Source organism: Schistocerca serialis, chromosome 11 (assembly GCF_023864345.2).
Source record: "Schistocerca serialis cubense isolate TAMUIC-IGC-003099 chromosome 11, iqSchSeri2.2, whole genome shotgun sequence".
Classification (NCBI taxonomy): domain Eukaryota; kingdom Metazoa; phylum Arthropoda; class Insecta; order Orthoptera; family Acrididae; genus Schistocerca; species Schistocerca serialis.
Genome location: NC_064648.1, coordinates 78,841,732 through 78,867,176, shown reverse-complemented (window position 1 = coordinate 78,867,176; position 25,445 = coordinate 78,841,732). Strand labels below are relative to the sequence as shown.

The 25,445-nt window shown below is 42.5% G+C and overlaps 1 protein-coding gene across 2 annotated transcripts in view; it reads left to right on the top strand.

Annotated features, from left to right (window-relative positions):
* LOC126427063 (ankyrin-3-like) overlaps nt 1-25,445 on the top strand; it is a 92,102-nt gene that overhangs the window by 48,225 nt on the left and 18,432 nt on the right. For both annotated transcript variants that reach the window (XM_050089241.1, XM_050089242.1), the window contains exon 4: nt 9,477-10,053. In XM_050089241.1, coding sequence (XP_049945198.1) covers nt 9,477-10,053 — 577 coding nt within the window. The remainder of the gene's footprint in view (nt 1-9,476; nt 10,054-25,445) is intronic.

The window sequence follows — 25,445 nt, the reverse complement described above, 5'->3', positions numbered from 1 at the left end:
AACAGTGTACTAAACAATATTATATCACTACTTGCGCCATTTGCAGACTAATATTTATGGCTGTTAGTGGTCGTACGTTTTAGATGGGTTATTACTTGCAAGTAGACATGGCACAAGTAAGCAATTGAAAGTGTACTTTTCTATGGGCAGCAGATCAGGTATTGAAGGGTGGATGCGTAGAGGCAAAATGAAAGTCTATAGTGACAGGCGTAGTCCATTTTTTCGTACAATTACGACGATGAAGTACACAAGATATATAAAAAAACTGAAAGAAGTATATATGGTTGCTAAATACCTAAGTGCCTATACAATTTAGGTTAATCTTATTAACTTTTAATTTGTGTCTCAGAAATCTTTTAATTTTTTTGTCAGGAAAACCTGGTAAGAAACAGATGTAATGTGCATACAGCAGAGACGTCTTTCGTTATTCAGGAATGAGACCAGAAATTATGGATAAACCGTAGAGAATTAAAAAAATTAGACACAACAGTATAATGTTCACTGACGAAAGAAAGACACTGAAGCAATCTCCTCTTCTCTGTTGACCACACAGGGGCAGAAACGAAAGTAAGAGAAGAATTGTGAAAACATCACCGAGTTTTTTAGCATCGAGGAACAGGGTGTGTAGTCTCCAGACGGACTTGCATTTAGACCAAAACATCTTTCCAACCCTGATTGCTTGGCGACCAAGTTGTTTTGGCATGGAATATGACGACCACGGTGGGGTACAGCTCTCTGTGCTCGGCAACGAGCAGCCTCAACGACAACATTTAATGAGTAAGCACAGTCAGTTGTGTGTGGATATACGTACAAAGAGGCACAACCATAGAAATACTTGCCAAAGAGAATATATAAACGCTGTCCGTGTGGTTGCAAATGTGTGAAAGAAAAAAGCCAACACACAATGCACAAAAGTTCCATATGTGTGGGTATGCAGTGATTCTGTATATGTATTCACCCCAGAAGTGCCAAGGTGTAAGCTGGTGTGAGTCAGCAGCTTAAATACCCAAACATCACCTTTATTAACCCTTTAGCGACACGCAGAAGAGGGAGCCTTTTTCGTCCAGGCAACCCCTTTCCATTGTCTTAAGACTTGGCGCACTGCTCACCTCCAGAAACAGGTGTTCCCCCTGCGGCAGTGCGACTCTGCGGCCACTGGCACTGAGGACAGTTGACGGTGATCAAGGACAGCGACAGGTCATACGTAAAGCACACCAGTGGCGAGACGCAATCAATACCTCCACCACGCGATAACAACGGCGAAGTCACTGATGACAGCGCCACTAAAGCAGAGTTATTAAACAGGTTTTCCGAAACTAATTCACCAAAGAAGACGAAAAAAATATTTCGGAATTCCGATAAAGAACGACTGCCTAGATTAGAAACATAGAAGTAGACATCCATGCTGTAGCAAAGCAGGTTAAATCACTTAATAAAGGCAAGACCTCCGGTCCAGATTGTGTCCCACTGAGGTTCCCTTCCGCTTATGCTGATGCTGTAGCTCCATATTTAGGAATTATATACAACCGACTGTTCACAGAAAGTTCGGTACCTAAATTCTGGAAAATTGCTCAACTCACACCATTACCCAGAAATGGAAGTAGAAATAATCCGCTGAATTCCAGATCCACATCAATAACGTCGATTTGCAGTAGGGGAACACATACTGTGTTCGAACATTGTGAATTACCTCGAAGAAAACGATTTATTGACACATAGACATCACGGATGCAAAACGCATCGTTGTTGTGAAACACAACTACCTCTTTACACTCATGAAGTAATGAGTCCTCTCGACAGGGGATGTCAAACTGATTCCATATTTTTAGATTTCCAGAAGACTTTCGACACCTTTCCTCACATGCGTCTTCTAACCAAACTGCATGAATATGGAAAATCGCCTCAGTTGCGCGACTGGCTTCGTGATGTCCTCTCAGTAAAATCACAGTGCGTAGTAATAGACGGAAGGTCATCGAGTAAAACAGAAGCAATATCCTGCGTTCCCCAAGGAAGTGTTACAGGCCATCTGTTGTTGGACAGCGGGGTATCCGCGCCATCTAGGGCGTCTTGTCACGCTCCGTGTGACTCCCACCGTCGGAGGTTCGAGTCCTCCATCGGGAATGGGTCTGTGTGTCACCCTTAGCGTAAGTTAGTTTATGTTGGATTAAATAGCGTGTAAGCTTAGGGACGGATGACCTCAGCAGTTTGGTGCCATAAGACCTTACCACAAATTTCCAAATTTTTCCCTCAGTTGTTCCTGGACAATATTAACGACATAGGAGACAATCTGAGTAGCCCTCGCAGATTGTTTGCAAATGATGCTGTTATTTACCGTCTTGTTAAGTCATCAGATGACCAAAACGAACAGCAAAATGATTAAGATAACATAGGTTTCCTGCGAAAAGTGGCAATAAAGCAAAGTGTGAAGTTATTCACATGAGTGCTACAAGAAATCCAAATAAATTTTGATTACGTGATAAGTCACACTTAATATTAAGGCTGTAAATCCAGCTAAATACTTGGGGATTACAGTTACAAATAACATGAATTGGAACGATCACATAGATAATTTTTTGCTTAGAGCAAACCAGAGACTGCAGTTCATTGACAGAACGCTTAAAAGATGCAACAGCTTTACTAAAGGGACTGCTTACACCAGGCTTGTCCGCCCTATTCTGGAGTATTGCTGTGCGGTGTGGGATCCCCATCGGGAGGGACTGATGGACGACATAACAGTACTGCGCTCGTTTTTCATTCATAATTCAATCTTGTCTTCCAAAGCTGAAAAAAATGTATTTGTCTAAGGTGAAAGACGTAAAAGCAATACACTGGCGTATGTTTACGATTATTTGGTTTATTAAGGAAAGGCAAGCCTACGTTTCTAGCATTTATAGACTTAGAGAAAGCTTCTGACAATGTTGACTGGAATACTCTCTTTCAAAGTCTGAAGGCGACAGGGGTCAAACACAGCGAGTGAATGGCTATTTACAATTTGTGCAGAGACCAGATGGCAGTTATAACAGCCGAGGGGCATGAAAGGAAAACATTGGTTTAGATTGGAGTGAGACATGGTTGTAGCCCATCCCCAACGTCATTCAATCTATGTACTGAGCAAGCAGTAAAGAAAACAAAAGAAAAGTTCAGACTAGGAATTTAAATCCGAAGAAGAAATAAAAGCTTTGAGGTTTGCCAATGACATTGGAATTCCCTCGGAGAGAGCATAGGACCTGGAAGAGCAGTCAAATGGAACGGACAGTGTCTTCAAAGGAGGATAAAAGATGAACTTAAACAAAAGCGAAACGACGATAATGGGAAATAGTCGAATTAAATCAGGTGAGGCTGAGGGGATTAGATTAGCAAACGAGGCACTTAAAGTAGTAGTTGACTTTTGCTACTTGGGGAGCAAACTAACTGGTGATGGGGGAAGTAGCAAGGATGTAAAATTTAGACTGGCAATGACAAGGAAAGCGTTTCAAAAGAAGAGAAATTTGTTAACATCGAGTATAGTTTTAAATGTCAGGAAGTCGTTTCTGAAAGAATTTTTATGGAGTGTAGCTGTGTATGGATGTGAAACATGGACGATAAATAGTTTATACAAGAAGAGAATAGAATCTTTCGAAATGTGGTGCTACAGAAGGATGCTGAAGATTAAATGGGTATACCACGTAACTAATCTGGAGGTACTGAATAGAATTGGGGAGAAGAGAAATTTGTGGCACGAATTGATTAGAAGAAGGGATCTGTTCGTCTACCTTTTTTTGAGGCATCAAGGTATCACCAGTTCGGTATTGGAGAGCAGCGTGGAGGGAGACCAAGATATGAATACATTAAGTAGACAGCCGTAGGTACTTTGAGATGAAGGAGCTTACATAGGATAGAGCAGCATCAAACCAGTCTCTGAACTGAAGACCACAACAGCAACAACAACAACAACATGTTTACGATAGAAATCAGGAAGGAAAGCTATTCATACAGGGTGACAATTCGAGATTGAAATTTTCACACTGCAGCAGAGTGTGCGCTGATATGAAACTTCCTGGCATATTAAAAGGGTGTGCCGGACCGAGACAAGAACTAAAGACCTTTGCCTTTTGCGGGCAAGTGCTCTACCATCTGAGCTACCCAAGCAGGACTCACGTCCCCTCCTCTGGGCTTCAGTTCTACCAGTACCTCGTTTCCTACCTTCCAAACTTCACATAAGCTCTTCTGCGAATCTTGCAAGGCTAGCACTCCAAAAAAGAAAGGATATTGCAGTGACACAGCTTAGACACAGCCTGGGGTAATGTTTGCAGACTGAAATTTTCAGTCTGCAGCGGATATGAAACTTCCTGGCAGGAGTGCTAGTTAAGTTTGGGAGACGAGGTACTGGCAGAACTGAAGCCCAGAGGGCGGGACGTGAGTCGTGGTTGCGTAGCCCAGTCGAAGAGCAGTTGCCCGCGAAAGGCAAAGTTCTTGAGTTCGAGTCTCGATCCGGCACACAGTTTTAATTTGCCAGGAAGTTTGAGGGTGACAGTTATTTACCTACATGAAATGATATCTTCATAGCTTCTGAACGGTTTCCTTTATGACGTTCAAATTGGACAGTTGGCTGCGGGGGATGATGGGAGTTTGCGTATGCACGTGCGGCTTGATGTTGTCGCCTATGTGCACGAGAAAACGTCACGGTACAGCGTACCTGAACATATACCACTTGTGAAGGCCTACTACACGAGCAATAACAGCCCAAATGCGGTTCAAAGGAAGTGGTGCGACCGAGATCAAGATGAAGACAACCGGTCCGTGTGTTCTAAAAATCAAGAATACGATCCGCTAGTTTGAGAGAACGGGTAGCTTTCGTGCTGACAGTGTTCGCAGTGTCAGTGGACCAAAACGGATGGAAACGCCTGAAAACATCAAGATGACAAGCGCTGTGTTTCAAACCAGCCACAGGAAATCTATCAGACGAGCTGCACAACAGCTGGGAATCAACTGGGAGGCACTGCGACGTATAGTTGTTGAAGACCTGCATCTTTTCCCATACAAAATTCAAACTCCTCAGCCATTAAGCCCGAGGGCCATGGAACAGCAGTTTTGTTTCGCCTACACTCTTGTCTCCAGATTTGACGAACAGGACTTTGATGTGAATATGGTTTCGTTTCGACCCTAAGCCCACATCTATTTGGATGGGTTCGTCAATAAGCGAAATTGGCGCATTTAGTGGCTGAGACTGCACATTCGGTGATCGAGAAGTCTCTTCACCCTCAACGGACCACTGTGTGGTGTGCAGTCTCCAGTCACGGAATACTCAGTGCAATATTCTTTTGGTGACTACCGAACGGTACATAAAGGTTTTTGAAGATGAGATCATCACGATTATCCAAAGTTACCCTCATTTCGAGAAGATGTGATTCATAGTGCCCGACCCCTTCGAAGCATGGAAGTGTTTGATGTCCTGGAGGAGCATTTTGGGGACCGAATTCTGGCTCTGGTGTACCCAGGAGGCACTGGCATGGGCCTCGATTGGCCGCCATATTCTCCGGATCTGAATACATCGACTTCTTTCGGTGGGGCTATATTAAGGTCAAGGTGTACAGCAATAGCCCAGAGACTATTGCTGAGCTGAAAACAGACATTCAGGAGGTCATCGCCAGCATCGATTTTCCGACACTTCAGCGGGTCACGCAGAATTTCGCTATTCATCTGCGCCACCTCATCGCCAATGACGGCAGTCACACCGAAGATGTCATAACCTTGATCCGAATATATGTAGTAACGTTTGCATTTTGAATAAATTATAACATGCCGAACTTTGTAACGAATTAACATTTTTTTATTCTTCTTTATATACAGTCAGCCAGAAAAATGTATGCACACCATAAGGAGCGAGATGTATTACTTAAGTGTTTATTTTACAATTGTCTGGCCCCGGTAGCTGAGTGGTCAGCGTGACGGAATGTCAGTCCCGAGGTCCCGGGTTCGATTCCCGGCTGGGTCGGAAATTTTCTCTGCTCAGGGACTGGCTGTTGTGTTGTCCTAATCATCATCATATCATCCCCATCGACGGGCATGTCGCCGAAATGGCGTCAAATCGAAAGACCTGCACTAGGCAACGGACTACCCGACGGGAGGCCTTAGCCACACGACATTTCATTTCATTTTACAATTAATAATTCATCACATATGTTGTACAACTTTCAGCTTAGCATACGGTTACTTTAAGTGTTAAAATGTTTACAGTCGGTGGTTCCACACATAGCAGAATGACGAGCGGTCGTTAAAGGTCTCTAAGCACTATGGTACTTAACATCTGACGGCATTACTCCCTTAGACTTAGAACTACTTAAACCCAACTAACCTAAGGACATCCCACACATCCATGCCGGAGGGAGGATTCGAACCTGGGACTGTAGCATGAGCGCGATTCCGGACTGAAGCGCCTAGAACCGCTCGGCCACAGCTTCCGGCTCGTCGCAACTATGTCAGTCACTGTTAGAGTGTAGATCGCTGCACATGTCGCTGTAATCTCCTGGCGAAGTTCCTCCAGCGTGCGTGGCTTACGTCGATAGACGTTATCTTTCACAGTTCCCCACAAGTAAAAGTCCGTAGGTGTTAGATCTGGCGACCGTGGAGGGAACTCTATGGGTCTTCTTCATCCAGTCCAATGCCCCAGCCGCGGGACACGAAGGGAATTAGAATCCCCATCGAACACCCCATGTTTTTGTCGGCCACTTTTATTTGTATGGATTCGTTAGTAAGTGAAATTGGCATGGTTGGGTGCTGAGGGTCAGTATTTGGCGATCGAGATGTCACTTCACCCTCAATGGGAGACTGTGTGGTGTGCAATGTTCACTCATGGATTATCCAAATTCACCATGGAGGTGCACTTTTGGGACCATTCTGGTTCTGATGCACACAGAGGCCACTAGCATGGGCCTAGATTGTATTGACTATCAGATAAAACAGCTATGCCATGCATACATGCTCTATTCTCCTGTATTACTACATGTAACACTTCTCCGCCTTCCTAAGTACCTGTTCGTTGAATAGATTAAAGCTAATTGTTTGTACACCACACTGCCAGACTCATTTGTGAACATGCGTAGAACCTGTGTAGAGTGCACTCCAATGGATGTCTTCTCTTTTATTATACAGCTTCCACATATCACTCTCTATGCATATTCCTACTCTCTCCTGTATCTCAGACTTTATTTGGCCATTTTACATCATGAGACGTTTCCTGTATACCTACAAAAGCTATGTATTTACAATTTCAAATTAAGTTTAATGATTTTACTCCTTCTTGGATTCTTCGTTTTTTTCCGAATCCAAACTGACTTTCTGATAATCGTGTGTCCACTGTTCGAAGACAGTGGAAGCCTTTATTTGATAAGGCATTCACAACTAAGTTAAGACTTCGGTAATTTTCGTATTTTAAGACATTCCTCCTTTAAGGACAAATATTGTATAATGTTTTTCTAGAATCTGAGGGCAAATTCCCCTGTTTCTATATGTTACGCTAGGGAGTATCTAACAGATTTCTAATTCCAATTCTTCCACGTTCGACAAATTCAGCTAGAATGTTGTCTTTCACAGGGCTTTCTTGTTTCTCGGATTTTCAGAGCTAGCTGATAGAAAATAAGTGCAATAAATAGTAGTAATTTAAAATGTCAATTAGAGGATCAACCTGATCATCTAACGTAGTAACTGGAACTGTGACTATTTTCAACGCTAATAACAGCTTGTAATGAAGAAATCACACGAACAAAGGTCAGTTATCAGTACCATCTGCAACAATTTGGTAAGGTGTCATCAATTATCAAATGACGGAAAAAATGTGTGTTGAAAATATGGCATATTCTCTATGACTGGCTCTGACATATACCCCTACAGTAATGGCTTTATCCCAGAGTGCAAACAGACACTAGCTAGAGCTCCACTTCCCTCACTCCACCCCCCTACCCTCCCAAACACACACACTAAGTCATCGTCTTTAGCAATTAACTAAACTGCACTAAGAAGAATATTCCCTTTGAAAATTTTTATTTTGAAGGTGATGAAAGGTAAATGATACTTAGCTTTTGTAGACGTTTTATTAAACCTCAGACTAATGTGTCAATTATACAATTGGTACTTCTTATTTGTAATGATGTAGCCGTTCTCATTGTGTCTAAGACTACTCAAAAATGGAAGTTAGCTAACTGTCTGCAGTGAAGTTATGCAGTTGTTACAAAACTTGTTTCCTCTACACCACTTCTCTCTCTATTGAAACTTGTGTCACTGTCACCCGGCACCTTTACTTAAAATCAGTCAAGTGAAAATTCGTGCACTCTACTTACTGTTTCTGTATCACTTGATTGCTGGACTCCTTACTTCTGCAGTGTCAGAAACCGAACGATTTTAACTTGCCAACGCTTTGAGTCTGATTAGGTGCCACAAATAATAATAAAAATAAAGTACTGTACACATCTTACACTACAATAGTAGCCACTACATAGTAAGTGTTGAGTTGAAGTTTAATATTCTTTCATTTATTATTATTATGAAGTGAGTGATGACGAAATTTCTGGTCATTTGCTACAAATTTTTATGAGATATTGAAATATATGTGATCTATATGTCTCGATTTCTCCATCATGGTACAAAGTGAAAACTATTGTGTGGAGCAGGATGATTATGTATGGAAGATGAAGTTCATATATTCGTTTGACAACCTGTAGCATGCACCACATTGTATCATTCATTACTTCTATAATTTAAAATTAAAAATTAACTGATGTTAACTTATGTAATAACTATTACATTGTTGTGAAATAGTAATGATAAACATGATCTTTTAGAAATAATTTAGTATTGTGAGCGAAACACAGTTGGACACAGTTGATTGTACCCCATACAAAGTTTAATTTTATCCACTGGGGGCGGGGGGTCGAGGGGGCCGTTATGCCACTACCCTACAAAATATTGGTTGTTGTCATGTTGGAATATGTGAGAAGTTGCCATCAACCTATGCCTGCCACCTCTATATCATGTATCTAGAAAGTCATTCCAGACTGTGACAGCAGTTAGTTGATCCCCTGTATCAGTTCCTGGAGAGAAACATGCTGGGCTAGCGGTTAAGGCAGAGGGATACAGATTTCAGACATAAAATATCATTGTTTTCTTAAATAGGTACAGAAATTGGGACTGTGTGTTGAATAAAATAATCTCTTAGTTGTGTGCTAGATGTCCATTTTGATACCTTGAGCAAGTAATTGTACAAAGAGACAAATGATAGGAGGCCTTTATTCCCCCCCCCACCGTGGCATTTTTTACAAGCAAATAGGGAAGTATTAAGAGGAGATGTAATACATTTTCAAAAGTATTATTTCCTTCATCTACACACTTTAATCTACGTTGTGTGTGAATTTTATACTGATGGCAGCTTGATAAATGCACTGCACTGGCAGCCACTGCACTAGCAGCCACTCCCACCCTTCCCTTGGGAAATTGTGTTCCAGAATCCCTCACAGTGGAACGAGTTCAGGAGGCTGAGAAGGCCACGGCCGTGGATCTGGGTGCCCTGCTGGACGCCGGGGACGGCGCTGTGGTGACTCTGCTGGCCGGGGACACGCGGCTTGTGGCTCACAGGGCTGTCTTGGCCGCCAGGAGTCCCGTGTTTGCGGACATGTTCCGTCGCGTCACTGTAGAGGGCAGCAGCAGCCAGCTCGTACTCTCGGACACAGAGGGTCCTGTGCTGCGCCAGGTGCTGGCATACCTCTACACCCTGCAGGCGCCCCAGCTGCCCAGCATGGCCCCACAGCTGCTGGTCGCCGCCGACGTATACGGCCTGTCGGTACTGAAAGCACACTGTGAGCAACAGGTGGTCGCCCAGCTGTCTGTCGAGACTGCGGCAGCTGCAGGTGTTATCGCGATTAGGCATTCCGCCAACAGGCTGAAACAGGCCGCCGTTGCCTTTATAAAGGCCCACTTGCTCCGTGTGATGGCGACGCAGGGCTGGGCTCAGGCTGTAGTCAACGACCCACAAACTGTTGTGGTGTTGACTCACCTGATTGCAGAGACACCGACAGACACCAGGTAAGCATGAGACAAGCTGCTCAACTATGTTACACAGCTCTAAGTGTGTGTACTGACAAGCCTTCAATGTCCACCACAAAGTTTAATTAGATGTGCATGCGCAGTAAAATACACTACTACTGATATCCATTTTCTTGTATACGCTATGTGATCAAATGTATCCAGACACCTGGCTGAATATGACTTAGAAATTCAATGAAGCCCTCCATCGGTAATGCTGGAATTCAGTGTGGTGCTGGTCCACCCTTAGCCTTGACCTCAGCTTCCACTCTCGCAGCCACAAGTTCAATCAGGTGCTGGATGATTTGTTGGGGAATGGCAGCTCATTCTACAAGGAGTGTTGCACTGAAGAGAGGTATTGATGTTGGTCGGTGAGACTTGGCACGAAGCTGGCGTTCCAATATATCCCAGATGTGTTCTGTAGCGTTCAGGTCAGGACTCAGTGCGGGCCAGTCCTTCACAAAGACGTTACTGTCATGCAACCACTCGGCCACAGCCCATGCATTATGAAAAGATGCTCTTTCATGTTGAAAGATGTAATCGCCATCCCCAAACTGCTCTTGAGCAGTTGGAAACAAGAAGGCGCTTAGAACATGAATGTAGGACTGTGCTGTGATAGTGCCACGCAAAACAACAAGGGGTGCAAGCATCCTCCATGACAAATACGACCATATCATAAAACCACCGCCTCTGAATTTTACTGTTGGCACTACACATGCTGGCAGAGAGCGTTCACAGGGCATTCGCCATACCCACACCTTGCCATCCGATTGGCACATTGTGTACCATGATTAGTCACATCACACAACGTTTTTCCACTGTTCAATCGTCCAATTCTTACGTTTCTTACACCAGGCGAGGCGTCATTTGACATTTACCACTGCTATGTGTGGCTTAAGAGCAGCCGCTCGACCATGAAATCCTGGTTTTGTCACCTCCCGTCTAAATGTCACTGTACTTGAAGTGGATACCGATGCAGTTTCGATTTCCCGTGTGATGTTCTGGATAGATGTGTGCCTATTACAGATTACGACCCTCTTCAACTGTCGGCATTCTCTGTCATTCGACAGACGAGGTCAGCCTGTACGCTTTTGTGCTGTATGTGTCCCTTCACGTTTCCACTTCGCTATCACATCGGACCTACGCATGTTTAGGAGTGTGGAAATCTCGCGTACAGACGTATGACAAGTGAGACATCAATCACCTGACCACATTCGAAGTCCGTCAGTTCCGTGGAGCGCCCCATTCTGCTGAATCACGGTGTGAAATGTGCACTGAGGGCGCCAATATGGAGTACCTGGCAGTAGGTATCAGCACAATGCACCTAATATGAAAAACGAATGTTTCTGGGGGTGTCCAGATACCTTTGGTCACATAATGTATGTCATACAAATACCGGCGTTGTCTGCATTAGATTGTCACACACTAACAGAATAGCTTGTCTAAATGCTCTCAAGGAACACGCATGCTCGAAGTAAGCAAACAGAAAGACATTGTACTTCGCAACTAAGCAGCTTGAATGCCATAAACAAGTGCCGATGTCGAACATTTCAAATATGGTATCTCGTAAAAGACTCGTACTTGGATCCTGCAACAAACACCACTGACACTCTGATCTACGCTACTTTTCGTTTGTTAATATCAATAGGAGTTGGCCTATTTAGAAAAGTGTATCTTGTCACAACACATACACTTCCTAGGTATTAGTACAATCTATGAATTGGCTAACAATACGAGCTCCAATGCACTGTATGAAAACAGCAGATGAATAGCACTTTCAATACCCGCAATATTTCTGGAGGAAGCATTAGGTGGTTTACCCTACATATTGGCAAAATAGTTAAATTTCTTCCATACTGACACTCTAACATGGATCCTGGAAGTTGTTAAGGCCACTGCTCGCATAAAGTGGGAAATCCAGGTTCGGATCCCAGTCTGGCACAAATCTTCTAATGTCACCAGAAAATTGTAGAGCGAGAATCTCATCGTATTTTAAACTGCAAACTCATTTCTTATGCTAAATACAGCTGTGAAATGCAGCAGGATCTGTTCCTTCAGACATGCATCCTTGTCTGAAGGACATGCCATAGGAGGTTTTTAAACACAGGCACTGTAAATAGTATTCATATGCCCAGGCAGAGGTCGTGGCAACAATAAGTAAGTCTCTTCCTGTGTGAGAGTTACAGTGATTGTTCTACAGCAAGACATGGAAACTCACGCTGATATGTGGAGTTTTAGGTCGGTCATTGAAGCATCTTCGCATAGACGAAGTTGTTCGGCAATCATACTTGCACATTGGGAAATTCAGATTCCAGTCCAGGTCTGAGATCAAGCTTTTGACATCACCAGTAAACTGTACAGTTGGAGTGAATACATTTCTCGTACTTCATGCAGCTGTAGGTCACAGCAGTGCCTGTTTCTTCAAACATGCATGGATGTCAGAAGGCCATTGCACAGTAGACCCATAAACACACACACTGGAAATAGTAATAGCACTTTCTGATGGCTCACAATGCTTTCGTTCAATTGTAATAACATTTTCAACAAATCTTTGGTTAGCAGATAAGTTAGCAATCATGCAATAGCCAAGATTTCCATAGCTACATGGATTATTTAGGTCTTATTTGCAGTCCACATTTCTATTGAATTGCATGTGTACAACAAGCTGTTATTTATGTTAGCTCCTGAAGTGTTTGAAGAAAAAGGAAAATTAGCTGTGGCTACTGCAGGTTCCGTTCTAGTGATGGACACAATGATGGACTGCTCAGATCACAGACAGCGACCACAGTGACATGTGCTGTTGGCAGCTAGGGAAAGCCCGCTCTGTTCTCTGTGCTGTACATGCTACCCTAAACCTCTTCCTTCAAAGTACCCTCTGTTCTCGTTTGTTGTCTCCCCTGCGTCTGGGAATGAGATACCTATAAAGGGCGTTATACTGTGTAAAGTGAAGGTGAAGAAGCGGAGCAGGTCTGTCGCTCCTTACCAGGACCAGGGAAACATCTACACTAACGTGGTGAAAAGTATCCGGACTCCCCATAAAACATACGTTTTTCATATTAGGTGCATTGTGCTGATACCTACTGCCAGGTACTCCATATCAGTGACCTCAGTAGTCATTAGACATCGTGAGAGAGCACAATGGGGCGCTTCGCGGAACTCATGGACTTCGAACGTGGTCAGGTGATTGGGTGTCACTTGTGTCATACATGTGTACGCGAGATTTCCATACTCCTGCACATCCCTAGGTCACTGTCTCCGGTGTGATAGTGAAATGGGAACGTGAAGGGACACGTACAGCACAGAAGCATACAGGCCGACCTCGTCTGTTGACTGACAGAGACCGCAGACAGTTGAAGAGGGTCTTAATGTGTGATAGGCAGACATCTATCCATATGATCACATAGGAATTCCAAACTGCATCACGATCCACTGCAAGTACTGTGGCAGTTAGGCGGGAGATGACAGAACTTGGATTTCATGGTCGTGTGGCTGCTAATAGGCCACACATCATGCCAGTAAATGCAAACAATGTCTCGCTTGGTTTAAGGAGAGTAAACACTGTACGACTGAACCGTGGAAAAACGTTTGTGGAGTGACGAACCACAGTACACAATGTTGCCATCCGATGGCATGGAGTGGGTGTGGCGAATGCTTACTGAACGTCATCTGCCAGTATGTGTAGTGCCAACAGTAAACTTTGGAGGCGGTTATGATGAAGAGCAATTCTTAGGTGGTGATTGCATTTTTCAACCCGATCAAACACCTGTTCTTAATGCACGGCCTGGGTAGAGTGGTTACACCTCAGTAACATCCCTGTAATGGACTGGCCTGCACAGAGTGCTGACCTGAATCCTACAGAACTTTTTGTGATGTTTTGGAAAACCAACACCGTGCCAGGCCTTGCCGACTGACAAAGATACCTCTCCTCAGTGCACCACTCCATGAAGTATGGGCTGGCATTCCCCAAGAAACCTTCCAGCACCTGATTCAACGTATGTCTGCGAGAGTAGGAGCTGTCATCAAGGCTAATGGTCGGCCGACACCATATTGTATTCTAGCATTACCTACAGAGGGCGCCACGAACTTGAATTTCAGCCAGGTGTTTGGATACTTTTGATCACATGGTGTATCTCAAAATGCTGCAGCACAGTTCAAGGTGTGCAGCAACGTATTTTAAATTCCCTATTCCTGACGTTTCCATTCTGCAAAACGTGAAATCTTCGTTGTAGTGGAGTAGTCAGCTACATTAGTCGCTACACCCATATCAGTACAACACTTTTGCGTGTTGTGTATCTCCCTTTTACTTTCTAGATATATATGTGGGATTCGCTGACTATTTCTGTGACAAAATTCATTAACTCTAACGAACTATTCGAGGGGAATTAGAAAAAACGTTTTTGAAGTTTACTAAGCTCTAAGGAAAATGTTATTCTCAATCGGAGCATATATGGAAAATTTCTCTTAAAGAAGGTGATATAAAAACATAATTCTTGAACACCACTTGACCACCTCACAAGATAGGCGACCGGGTTTCACAACAGCTCTGCCGCTTCAGGCAGTTCCACATAATGCTCTGTCTTCCTTCACATTTCCTTCCCGCTTCTAGTCTGTTCCTTCCCATGATATTGCCATACTTCAGTGCACTCCCTTGTGCAACACACAAAGGAAGGCGCTTTTTTGTGTGAAAACTCCGTACTTGGCTCTTAGAGGAGGGTCTGTCAAATATCTACTGACCATTCTTTGCTTAATTTCCCTTGTGGCTTTTGTAAATATTAGTCTTGCAGTATTTTCTTCTGGTAGAACTTAGTGTTTTCCTTTTCTGACCCGTTCCAGTTATTGGTCCATCCCCAACCATGTCAAAATGAAAGAGATCTTTAGATCCTTCTATTCTTTTTTATGAACATATCACATTATAAATACTCACTATAATGCTAGTGACTAGTAATTACCATAAATTACTTTTATTTTTAGATATATCTGAATTTTTGCGCACCACTTACTGAGCTGCTTCAAAAACTGGAATTCATATCCTTCACATAATAATCCTTACTCTCAATGATTCATTTCTCATTTATTTTTATTGTTACAGAAGTGTATTCCATAATTACAAACGAAAATCAATGTTTGAATGAAAATGCTTATCGGTATAGCCATGTTTTCAAGATGCCTGTTATTTACACATTAACCTTAAGGGGAGCCGGAGGTAGTCAAATCCAAAAAAATGACGATTTTTTTTTGCTACCGAAAATTAATTGGAACATTCCTCTTTTAATGTAAACTTTGAATTATTGTTCTACTCGCCCTAGAAGTTGAGTTATTATCATTTTCCCCCACGCCTGCAGTGGAAATGGGCGGCCGCTAAATGCATCTAACACCCTCTCGTGACTTCCTGGCAAACTGCTTGGGATTTTCTCGGCCTCTTATGCATACAGCGGCTTATGTTACGCATACAACGAGTGTGCAAGGGTTGGTTACATTGTTTTCTGTGACAAATGAAGCGCTAAGAGCAGGGAACATCGTCTCTTTGCTGTTTACCGTTTCGAATTAGTTCAGTGTTGCTCCTGTTGTTGGTAGTATTATACTTCTTGTATAAAGCGTTGTTCTGGTTACGATGCCACGTTTTAGTAACCGTGTATATAAGAAGAGGAAGAACGTAGGGAAAAGAAAATTAACGCTAATACCAAGTTGCGATACTACAATTACTGAACCAGTGTGTTCTGCTAAGCAACACATGGCCGGCCATAGCCCTGTGACATCTTCTAGCAAGAAGCTGACTGGTATAAGTGACAGATTTCGTGAATATGTTAGTGACAGTGATGATATTAACGAAGTACTGAATATTGGATTATTATCTTCAGTGCTGAAAGAAAGTGTTCTGTGCAAAATGTGTTCAAGTGTAGGAGTGGGACTAGAGATGACAAAGCACTTTGGTTTAGCTTGTGAGATGAAGATAATCTGTGCGTGTTGCAAGTATCAAGTGACTTTCTACAATTCACATGCCAGTCTCTTTGGTGAAAATGGACGATCTGGAGTGTTTGATGTGAATGTTCAACTTGAGTATGGTCTTCGATCCATTGGATAAGGGTCTGCCGCTGGTAAACTGTTTTGTGGTATTATGAACTTGCCATCGCCTCCAAGCAAATTTGGGTACTACTGTGAACTGGTAAGATCCTCTGTTGAAGAAGTGGCTTTGAAAACCATGAAGGAAGCAGTGGAGGAATCTGTAGAAATGAACGGTGGGTCTAGGGATTTGGTAGTGGCATTAGATGGTTCCTGGCAAAAGAGGGGTCATAAATCCCTGAATGGGGTTGTAACTGCTACTTGTGGTGCTAGTGCAAAAGTGATAGATGTTGCAATATTATCAAAACATTGTAGGTGCAAAAATAAAGTCAAAGGAGAGTACAGTGGAACCTGTGAAGCAAATTTCAGTGGATCAAGTGGAGCAATGGAAGTGGATGGAGTGAAACAAATTTTTGAAGGTTCAGTTCCCAGATACAACGTTAGATGCAAATACTACCTTGGGGATGGTGACTCCAACGGTTTCAAGACTATAGAGGAACTGAAACCATATGGAAATGAATTTGTAGTTGAAAAGTTGGAATGCATTGGGCATGTGCTTAAGCGTATGGGTGCACGGCTTCGAAGGCTCAAACAAACTTTGGATTCAAGTAACCTCAGTGATGGAAAGACAATAGGAGGGAGAGGCAGGCTTACTGATGAGGTGATTGAACGTCTACAGAGATACTATGGGTATGCTATAAGGCAAAATACTAGTAATGTTAGTGACATGCGAAAAGCAGTGTGGGCATTGTTCCTTCATACTGCCTCTTCCAATGAATACCCTCAACACAGCCTGTGCCCAAAAGATTCCTGGTGCAAATATAATGCAAAAAAGGACTATGATCACAAACATGGTTTGCCAGCAGCTGTGATAAATGCAATAAAACCAATTTTTAATGACTTAGCACAGCCAGAATTGTTACACAAATGTCTACACGGAAAGACGCAGAATCCTCATGAGAGCGTAAACAATTTGATTAGGAAAGTGATTCCTAAAAGGGTGTTTGTAAGCATAAAAACACTGCACTTTGGCATTTGTGATGCAATACCAAACTACAACCAAGGGAACAGTGCGAAGTGTGAAGTTCTGAAGGCATTAGGATTTACAGCTGGGGTGAACACTGTATGAGCACTAAGAAATATTGACAGAGACAGGATAAGAGGTGCAGAAAGAAGAGAAAGGCATATGAAGTAGGATGGAACAACGGGCCAGAAAAGAAGACAGAAGAGGAAGCGTTTGGAGGATGAAGAAGAAGACCCTGATAATCCATTCTATAGTGCAGGAATGTATTGAGAAACTTTGATAGCCATTTCCCACAAATTAGAATTTTTCGAATATAAGGAACAGTTTCTCAAAATCCACACAAGCTAGAGGGATGAAATTTTTATACAGCACTCCTAGTGGTCAAACTTACATTGTAACACAGCCATTTGGCAAAATGTGCAGTAGTTTCATTTCAGTTTAATTATAAAGCAATTATTTGTAAAAAAATTTGGATCATTAATAAAAAAATTCATGGAAGGAAACTAGAAAAGATACTCCAAAATCCCTCTGTCATAACTGCAATACTAAACCACTCTTTATGCAAAAAAAGTTAAAATTTTTCTATTTGGTAGTTTATTCGTAAATGTTCCTCAAACTTAGTGATTTTAATATGGGCAGCATAGGCACCTCCGGCTCCCCTTAAATATGTAATTCTATCCGAATTATTTACAAATAAAGTTGGGAAATCTACTTCTTAACTTAAATAGCGTGCATGTCACAAGACCTAACCAGTAACTTCTTCATTGCCTCAAGCTATGTACACTACTGCATTGTACCTATTCATCTGCTTACCATGACATCCAGTTCACACACAAGTATCCATCCACATTACCTGCATGTACAAGAAGCCTCTGTTCTTATGTCAATCGTAAATTCATCGTCCAGTTTCTTTGTGAGAAATCACAAACGTTAACCAACACACACACACACACACACAACTACAAGTGTCAAAAGTAGAAACTGCCACATCTTCAGTAACACAGTTCTCATTTGACACACGTATCTCCAAACAGTTACTGCTATTGAACACCGCTGCTACATGTAGCATTGTTTGCAGAACCCTGGAAATGCTTGTCTTTTTCCATGACAACACTTGCTTCATAAGCACCACTTGTAAATTGCACGTCGTCCAAACACCAGCCACAACATTTTCACTCGTTATCACACTATATACAAATTTCCATCTACTGGCACATGTAGCATAGTTCCTTTATCTGTGCATTGCACTTATATTTAAATTATTATGCACTAATATAAAACACACACACACACACACACACACACACACACACACACACACACACACACACACACACATACACGCAAACACACACACACACACACTCACTCACTCACACACACTCAAACACTTCAGTGACCACCTTGCAGTCTCCAGATATTTGCCTGTATCTTCTTCTAACTTGAAGAAGGCACAATGGACTTTCTCTACTTTCTATGTGAAAGCATGATTTCATGAATCTTTACTGAGATATATTTGGTGCATTGCCTTACGTAACCTATTTCTCATGGTTTTCAATCATATTCAATCATTCTTGAATCCATGACATATACTAATACAGTCTGATAAATATCATTACACTGAACCCAGTAACAAAACCAAATTCTTCATTTCAGTGAGAAATAACCTGTAATCAGCCATGAGCGTATATATATATATATATATATATATATATATATATATATATATATATATATATAATTAATGTCTGCTTATTTTGCTGATCATACTCATAGACTCGTTCAGCCTCCCAGTCAGGTACTATTCAACGTTCACCTGTTTCGTGTGAGTGCTCATTGGCCAGTGTGAATCAAATAAATCTATTGGCCGAAGTATCAGTTCTGTGATAAAGGTTTTAATGGAAGTTAAATTTTTAGTGCAGTAGCTTCGTAATATGACAAATACTGTGCTCCATTTTTCTCTGAATTTCCTTCCCCAGTCATTTCAGAAGTATCTGTCATCATATTTACTGTATGTTCCCCCTACCGCCCAGTCTGTAGCATATGACCTACAAACACCATCTGATGGACATAGTAGCAAATGAAGTAAATTTAAATGTTTAGCCAATCTAATTTCTGAGTGATTGTAACTTGGTATGTTTAACCGCTAGTATGAGGAACTCATGAGAGGCAGTGTGTAAACTGATTGTCTCACTAGGTAAGCCATTTATCTTAGTGGATTAGTGGACCCATTGTTGCCTTTGGCTGTATTGGTCCCATTATCTGTGGATAGATAGCTGCCCTCTGGTCCCCGTGTGAATACATGTATCTAAACAGTCTACATCAGCACTGTGGGCCAGCCACTGGACACAGCAGGACCAACCCCCAATATACAGCCACACAGTGAGCACAGCGACTGTGACCAGACCCTTGTCACAGCTGTGCAGACCACAAGTCCCAACTCAACCCCTGTCTGTGGCATGTCATGAGTTCTGTCAAAGCATACATTTAAACAAATCAGAGGAGGGTGGCGTTAGCGAAGTATTAAGGCGAAAAAATCGAATTTTAGTTTCTAAAAAGCAGAGATGGCAATGGTTAACATTAAACTTATTGTTTGAATCGATGACAACATCTTTCTTTGTGTTATGTTCATTCAGTGTGGTAGTATGGGAATTGTTTCCTAAGCTAAAATTCTTTTCCAAAGTTTCTGTATATATTAATGTAGTGGATTGAGTTTCTAGTTTCATTGTTGATTATATATCTCCCAAATTAATCTTGGAGGGAATGGATGTGGAAGTAGAATTCTGGTGTATTGCTATATGAGTATCACACATGAACATAAATTTATGGACTTTATCAGCTGCGAAAGAGAAAGGTATAGTCTGCAGAAAGTGAAGCAATTAAGACTGGAAAGATAACCTCCACGTAAGACTATGAACATCGCTTGATGTAGAGTTTATGTTTAAATATACATTGCATCAAAAAGAACTGAAGTACTCGGAAGGGCTCACGAAACGAAATGATACTTCACATGTTGAGACAGTATGTGACATTACATCAGTCATTGAAAAATCGAGTCAAATATACACAGAACTTAGTGGTATGAACTAATTTATAGTTTGGCATTGCAACCACACTGACCTGGACACATGCATTGGTTCTGTTGGGAAGTAAATCTTAAAGTCATTTTGTCCTCTCCTGAGGGAAAGTCCTTGCTACTCGTCCTTGATATCACAGTTACTAGCACTTGCGATGGATTGACACCCGACATGTTAGATCTGGATGTCTTTCGGGACATGGGGGTATTTCAGCGTCACGCAGACAATTTATGGAGATACATCCCATGTGTGGGTGAGCATTTTCCTGTTGATTGTTGATGTCACAATACTGTTGCATGAAAGGTAGCAAACAGGGACAAGGGATGGCAGTGGCATACCATTGCGCCGACAGCGTCCTCAGTCACTATGAGTCTTGAGCTGAGGTCTTAGCCAGTGGATCCACATACCATGACCCAAGAAGTAACACTGCTGCATGTCTCCAGAAAACAGAAAGAATGCGACCTCTACCAAGGTCGCCGCCATAGTGCCTGACGATGCTCATCTGGGCCAGTACAAAATGTGATTCATTGCTGTAATGCGAGTAGTCTATGCATTATATTCACAGAACCACTCTAATAGAAGTCTTTTCTGTGTTGGTAGTAATGACAGCTACACGTGGCTGAATAATTCCACAGTCCATCTGCTAGTAGTCTCTGACACCAATGCAGGGACAAGGAAGATATGCTCATGACCTTAGGGACTGTGAACAAAACAATACATTACTGCGATTGGCTGGTTCAATAACAAAGACGTTAAGGGAGGTGGCCACGAGTGTATCTAAGAAGATTAGAAAAATGAGTGAAATATAAGTGATACACTTTGATCTGTTGCAATGCTGTCTCGAGGCAGTAAAATATTGCCAGACCTGATAGCGTGGCTCCAAACCTAGAGAGACCCTAGATACTTCTGTTAGTACAGGGTGGAGCAAATGAAAGTGGCCTGGGAGATTGGATACGGTTGCACGTGAATATATGCACATAGCCACACCCTGTGACATGCATGCCATGTGTAAGTCCACCACGTGATCCACATCAGTTCAGAGTGTTGTGAGGCCTGTGTCAGTGTGAGTGAAGCATTACAGAGGGGACAATGGCACTCACAGTGGAGTAGCGGGCGTTCGTTGTGAAAAGTTATGTTACAACGAAGTCATGGGAACGGTGTGTTCACTTGTTTTCTGCGGAGTTTAGTGTTGTTAAACTTCGAGCAACGACTCCCATGCAACGCTTAATCCGAAAGTGATGTCAAACGGACCTGTTTTGAACCAGTCAAAAAAAATTCATAAACTCCCCTGCACACCACAAACATAGCTGCAGTGCACGAGAAAATGTATCAGAGACCTACCAAATCAATCCAACACCTGTTACAAGAGACTAGGATATCACATTGATTATGCAGACCTGCCTACAGGGTTGTCCACTGATAGTGACCGGGCCAAATATCTCACGAAATAAGCATCAAACGAAAAAATTACAAAACGAAACTCATCTAGCTTGAAGGAGGAAATCAGATAGCGCTACGGTTGGCCCGCTAGATGGCGCTGCCATAGGTCAAACGGATATCAAATGTGGTTTTTAAAATAGGAACCCACATTTTTATTACATATTCGTGTAGTACGTAAGGAAATATGAATGTTTTAGTTGGACCACTTTTTTCGCACGTATAAGTACGTGGTATCTCGTAACATTCCGCCAGTGCGGACGGTATTTGCTTCGTGATACTTTACCCGTGTTAAAATGGACCGTCTACCATTTGTGGAAAAGGTCGATATCGTGTTGATGTATGGCTATTGTGATCAAAATGCCCAAGGGGCGTGTGCTATGTACGCTGCTTGGTTTCCTGGACGACATCATTCAAGTGTCAAGACCGTTCGCCGGATAGTTACGTTATTTAAGGAAACAGGGAGCAGCCACATGTGAAACGTCAACCACGACCTGTAACAAATGATGATGCCCAAGTAGGTGTTTCAACTGTTGTCGCGGCTAATCCGCGCATCAGTAGCAGACAAACTGCGTGATAATTGGGATCAAAAACGTCGGTGTTGAGAATCCTACATCAACATCGATTGTACCCGTACCATATTTCTATGCACCAGGAATTGCATGGCGACGATTTGGAACGTCGTGTACAGCTCTGCCACTGGGCACAAGAGAAATTACGGGATGATGACAGATTATTTGCACGCATTCTATTTAGCGACTAAGCGTCATTCACCAACAATGGTAACGTAAACCGGCAACGTAAAATCCACGATGGCTGCAACAAGTGGAAAATCAGTGACCTTGACGGGATAATGTATGATGCGGCATTATGGGAGGAAGGATAATTGGCCCCCTTTTTAACGATGTCAATCTATATGGTGCAACGTATGCTGATTTCCTACATAATGTTCTACCGATGTTACTACAAGATGCCGGCCGGAGTGGCCGTGCGGTTCTAGGCGCTACAGTCTGGAACCGCGTGACCGCTACGGTCGCAGGTTCGAATCCTGCCTCGGGCATTTATGTGTGTGATGTCCTTAGGTTAGTTAGGTTTAAGTAGTTCTAAGTTCTAGGGGACTGATGACCACAGCAATTAAGCCCCATAGTGCTCAGAGCCATTTGAACCATTATACTACAAGATGTTTTACTGCATGACACAATGGCGATGTACTTCCAACATGATGGATATCCGGCACATAGCTCGCGTGCGGTTGCAGTGGTATTGAATAGCATATTTCATGACAGGTGGATTGGTCGTCGAAGCACCATGCCATGGCCCGCACGTTCACCGGATCTGTCGTCCCGGGATTTCTTTCTGTGGGCAAAGTTGAAGGATATTTGCTATCGTGATGCACCGACAACGTCTGACAACATGCGTCAGCGCATTGTCAATGCATATGCGAACATTACGTAAGGCAAACTACTCGCTGTTGACGGACATAATTTTGAGCATTTATTGCCTTAATGTGGTATTTACAGGTAATCACACTGTAACAGCAAGCGTTCTCAGAAATGATAAGTTCACAAAGGTACACGTATCGCACTGTAACAAACGAAATAAAATGTTCAAATGTACCTACGTTCTGTATTAGAATTTAAGAAACCTACCTGTTACCAACTATTCGTTAAAATTTTGAACCATTTGTTTGTGACTATTACAGCGCCATTTATCACAAAGCGAAAAAAGTGGTCCAATTAAAACATTCATATTTCTTTATATATTACACGAATATGTAATAAAAATGGTGGTTCCTATTTAAAAAATGCAGTTCATATCCTTTTGACCCATGGCAGCACCATCTAGCGGCTAAGCATAGCGCCATCTGGTTTCCCCTTCAAGCTGGACAAGTTTCGTTCTTTGTAGTTTTTACGTTTGACGCTTATTTCGTGAGATATTTGTCGCAGTCACGATCAATGGACCACCCTGTATATATATATATCTATCGCGTGTCTGTTGGTCATGCATTAAAACAAGCAGATGTTCCTCAGCACCTCCACATTTGTGAATGGCTGTTCACTGAGATAACAATGAATTGCTTGTACATGGATCTGTTCTTTATGTCTGGTGGAGCGTGATTTCAGCTGAGTTGTTACTTCAGTTCACAGAATAACAGGTCCTGGGTAGCAGAGAGTCCGCAGAACTTCCAGGAAACACCTTTGCACGACCAGAAAGTCGGTTTCTGGTGTGCAGTGTCTGCACGCAGCATTACTGGTTTTACCTTCTTAAATCAGCTCCTGACTTTGGCCCATCACATTGCCAACATTTTCGAGCTATTTGTGGCATCATTAATGGAGGAGGAAAGGGGTACATTTACTTCCAACAGGATGGAGAAACTGTCCATCCAGCCAGCCGAACCTTTGAGCACAGATAAACAATCTTCAAGCTTCACATTTGTTAGCAGAGGTCAGTCTGGTCGTGGCCCAAGCTGGCCACGTGGGTCACCTGATTTGTCAGTGTGTTATTACACTGTGTGCAATCCTCATAGTCTTCAAGAACTGCAGCAGTTATTCCAGATGAGACTGCAGCAATGCAGGCATTCCGCCTTCAGCAACCTACTGACCAGAGCCCAAAAGTATCAAAAGATGAATCGTGGTCATTTTGAACAGCTGCTGTAGTCAGCATAGTGCTGCATTTACTTTCCTGTGTTGTGTTACTTTGTACTATAGAACTCTATTCTCTGGCTGCTTTTATTTGACCCCACCCTCTAATAAATTGCGTGTGTATGTGCGGCCACCTTAGACGACTGTATATGGAAATAGCAGATCTATACAAGGCTATAAGCTGGTTAACTGTTCTCTCTGAGTCATAAAATGAAATGTTATCTTTTGTAATAGCAGTAGAATTATTAGTATTATTGTCAATATTAGTAACAACTGTCAGTAGTAACAGTAGTAGTTGTAGCTTCTAAAGAAAATTCATGATGATTTAGTATTTAAAGAGGCTTTTAATAGTTAGGAGTCTTCAGTGCACTGTGTGTTCAGACACACTTGTAGCCTGCACCATCTGCCACGTTCTACCAGTCTATCCAACCTACAACATTCGAGATATGTAATAAGGGATGGCCGCCCAACCCCATGACGTCTGGACATAGTTTCACCTTGGTTTCCTCACATGTCGAAGGCACTCACCACAGCACTCCTCGAACACTCAACAAGTCGTGCATCCTGAAAGGCTCGTGATGAGGGTCCAGGTCGTTCCTCGTGAAGTGACGCTGCTATTGCCAGTACAGGTTTAATCGATGATAGGCAGACGATCATAATGTTCTGGCTAATGAGTCTGTTATTTATAAATTGCAATGATCGCTGTTTCAACCGACAGGGTATTGAGAAAATGACATAAATAAATAAATACACTAATAAATGAAACTCTTAACCATGGTGCATGACAACACATTGGTCAAAAAAGACCAGTATTTGGTCTCATGGTAGGCACACTTGTAAAGGGGTCACTGTGAGCCCAATATGCAATATGGCATTCTTCCCTTGTCTTGAGCAGACGTGATAGACTAACCTTGACAATGATAGTGCCGGCCCTCATGGTCATTTACAACTCAACACTACTACATTGTAACATCTAAATGCCCCAAAATCTTATTGTTGCCAGGCAACTAGAGATCAAGAGTGGAGGGACTTTCAAATTATGTCAGCTGCACATAACACATGCATAGAAATGCATAACACATGCATCACAAGTATCACACAACATCTGACACTGTTCACTGGCATTATATAAATGCTCTGTGGTGTCCGGTC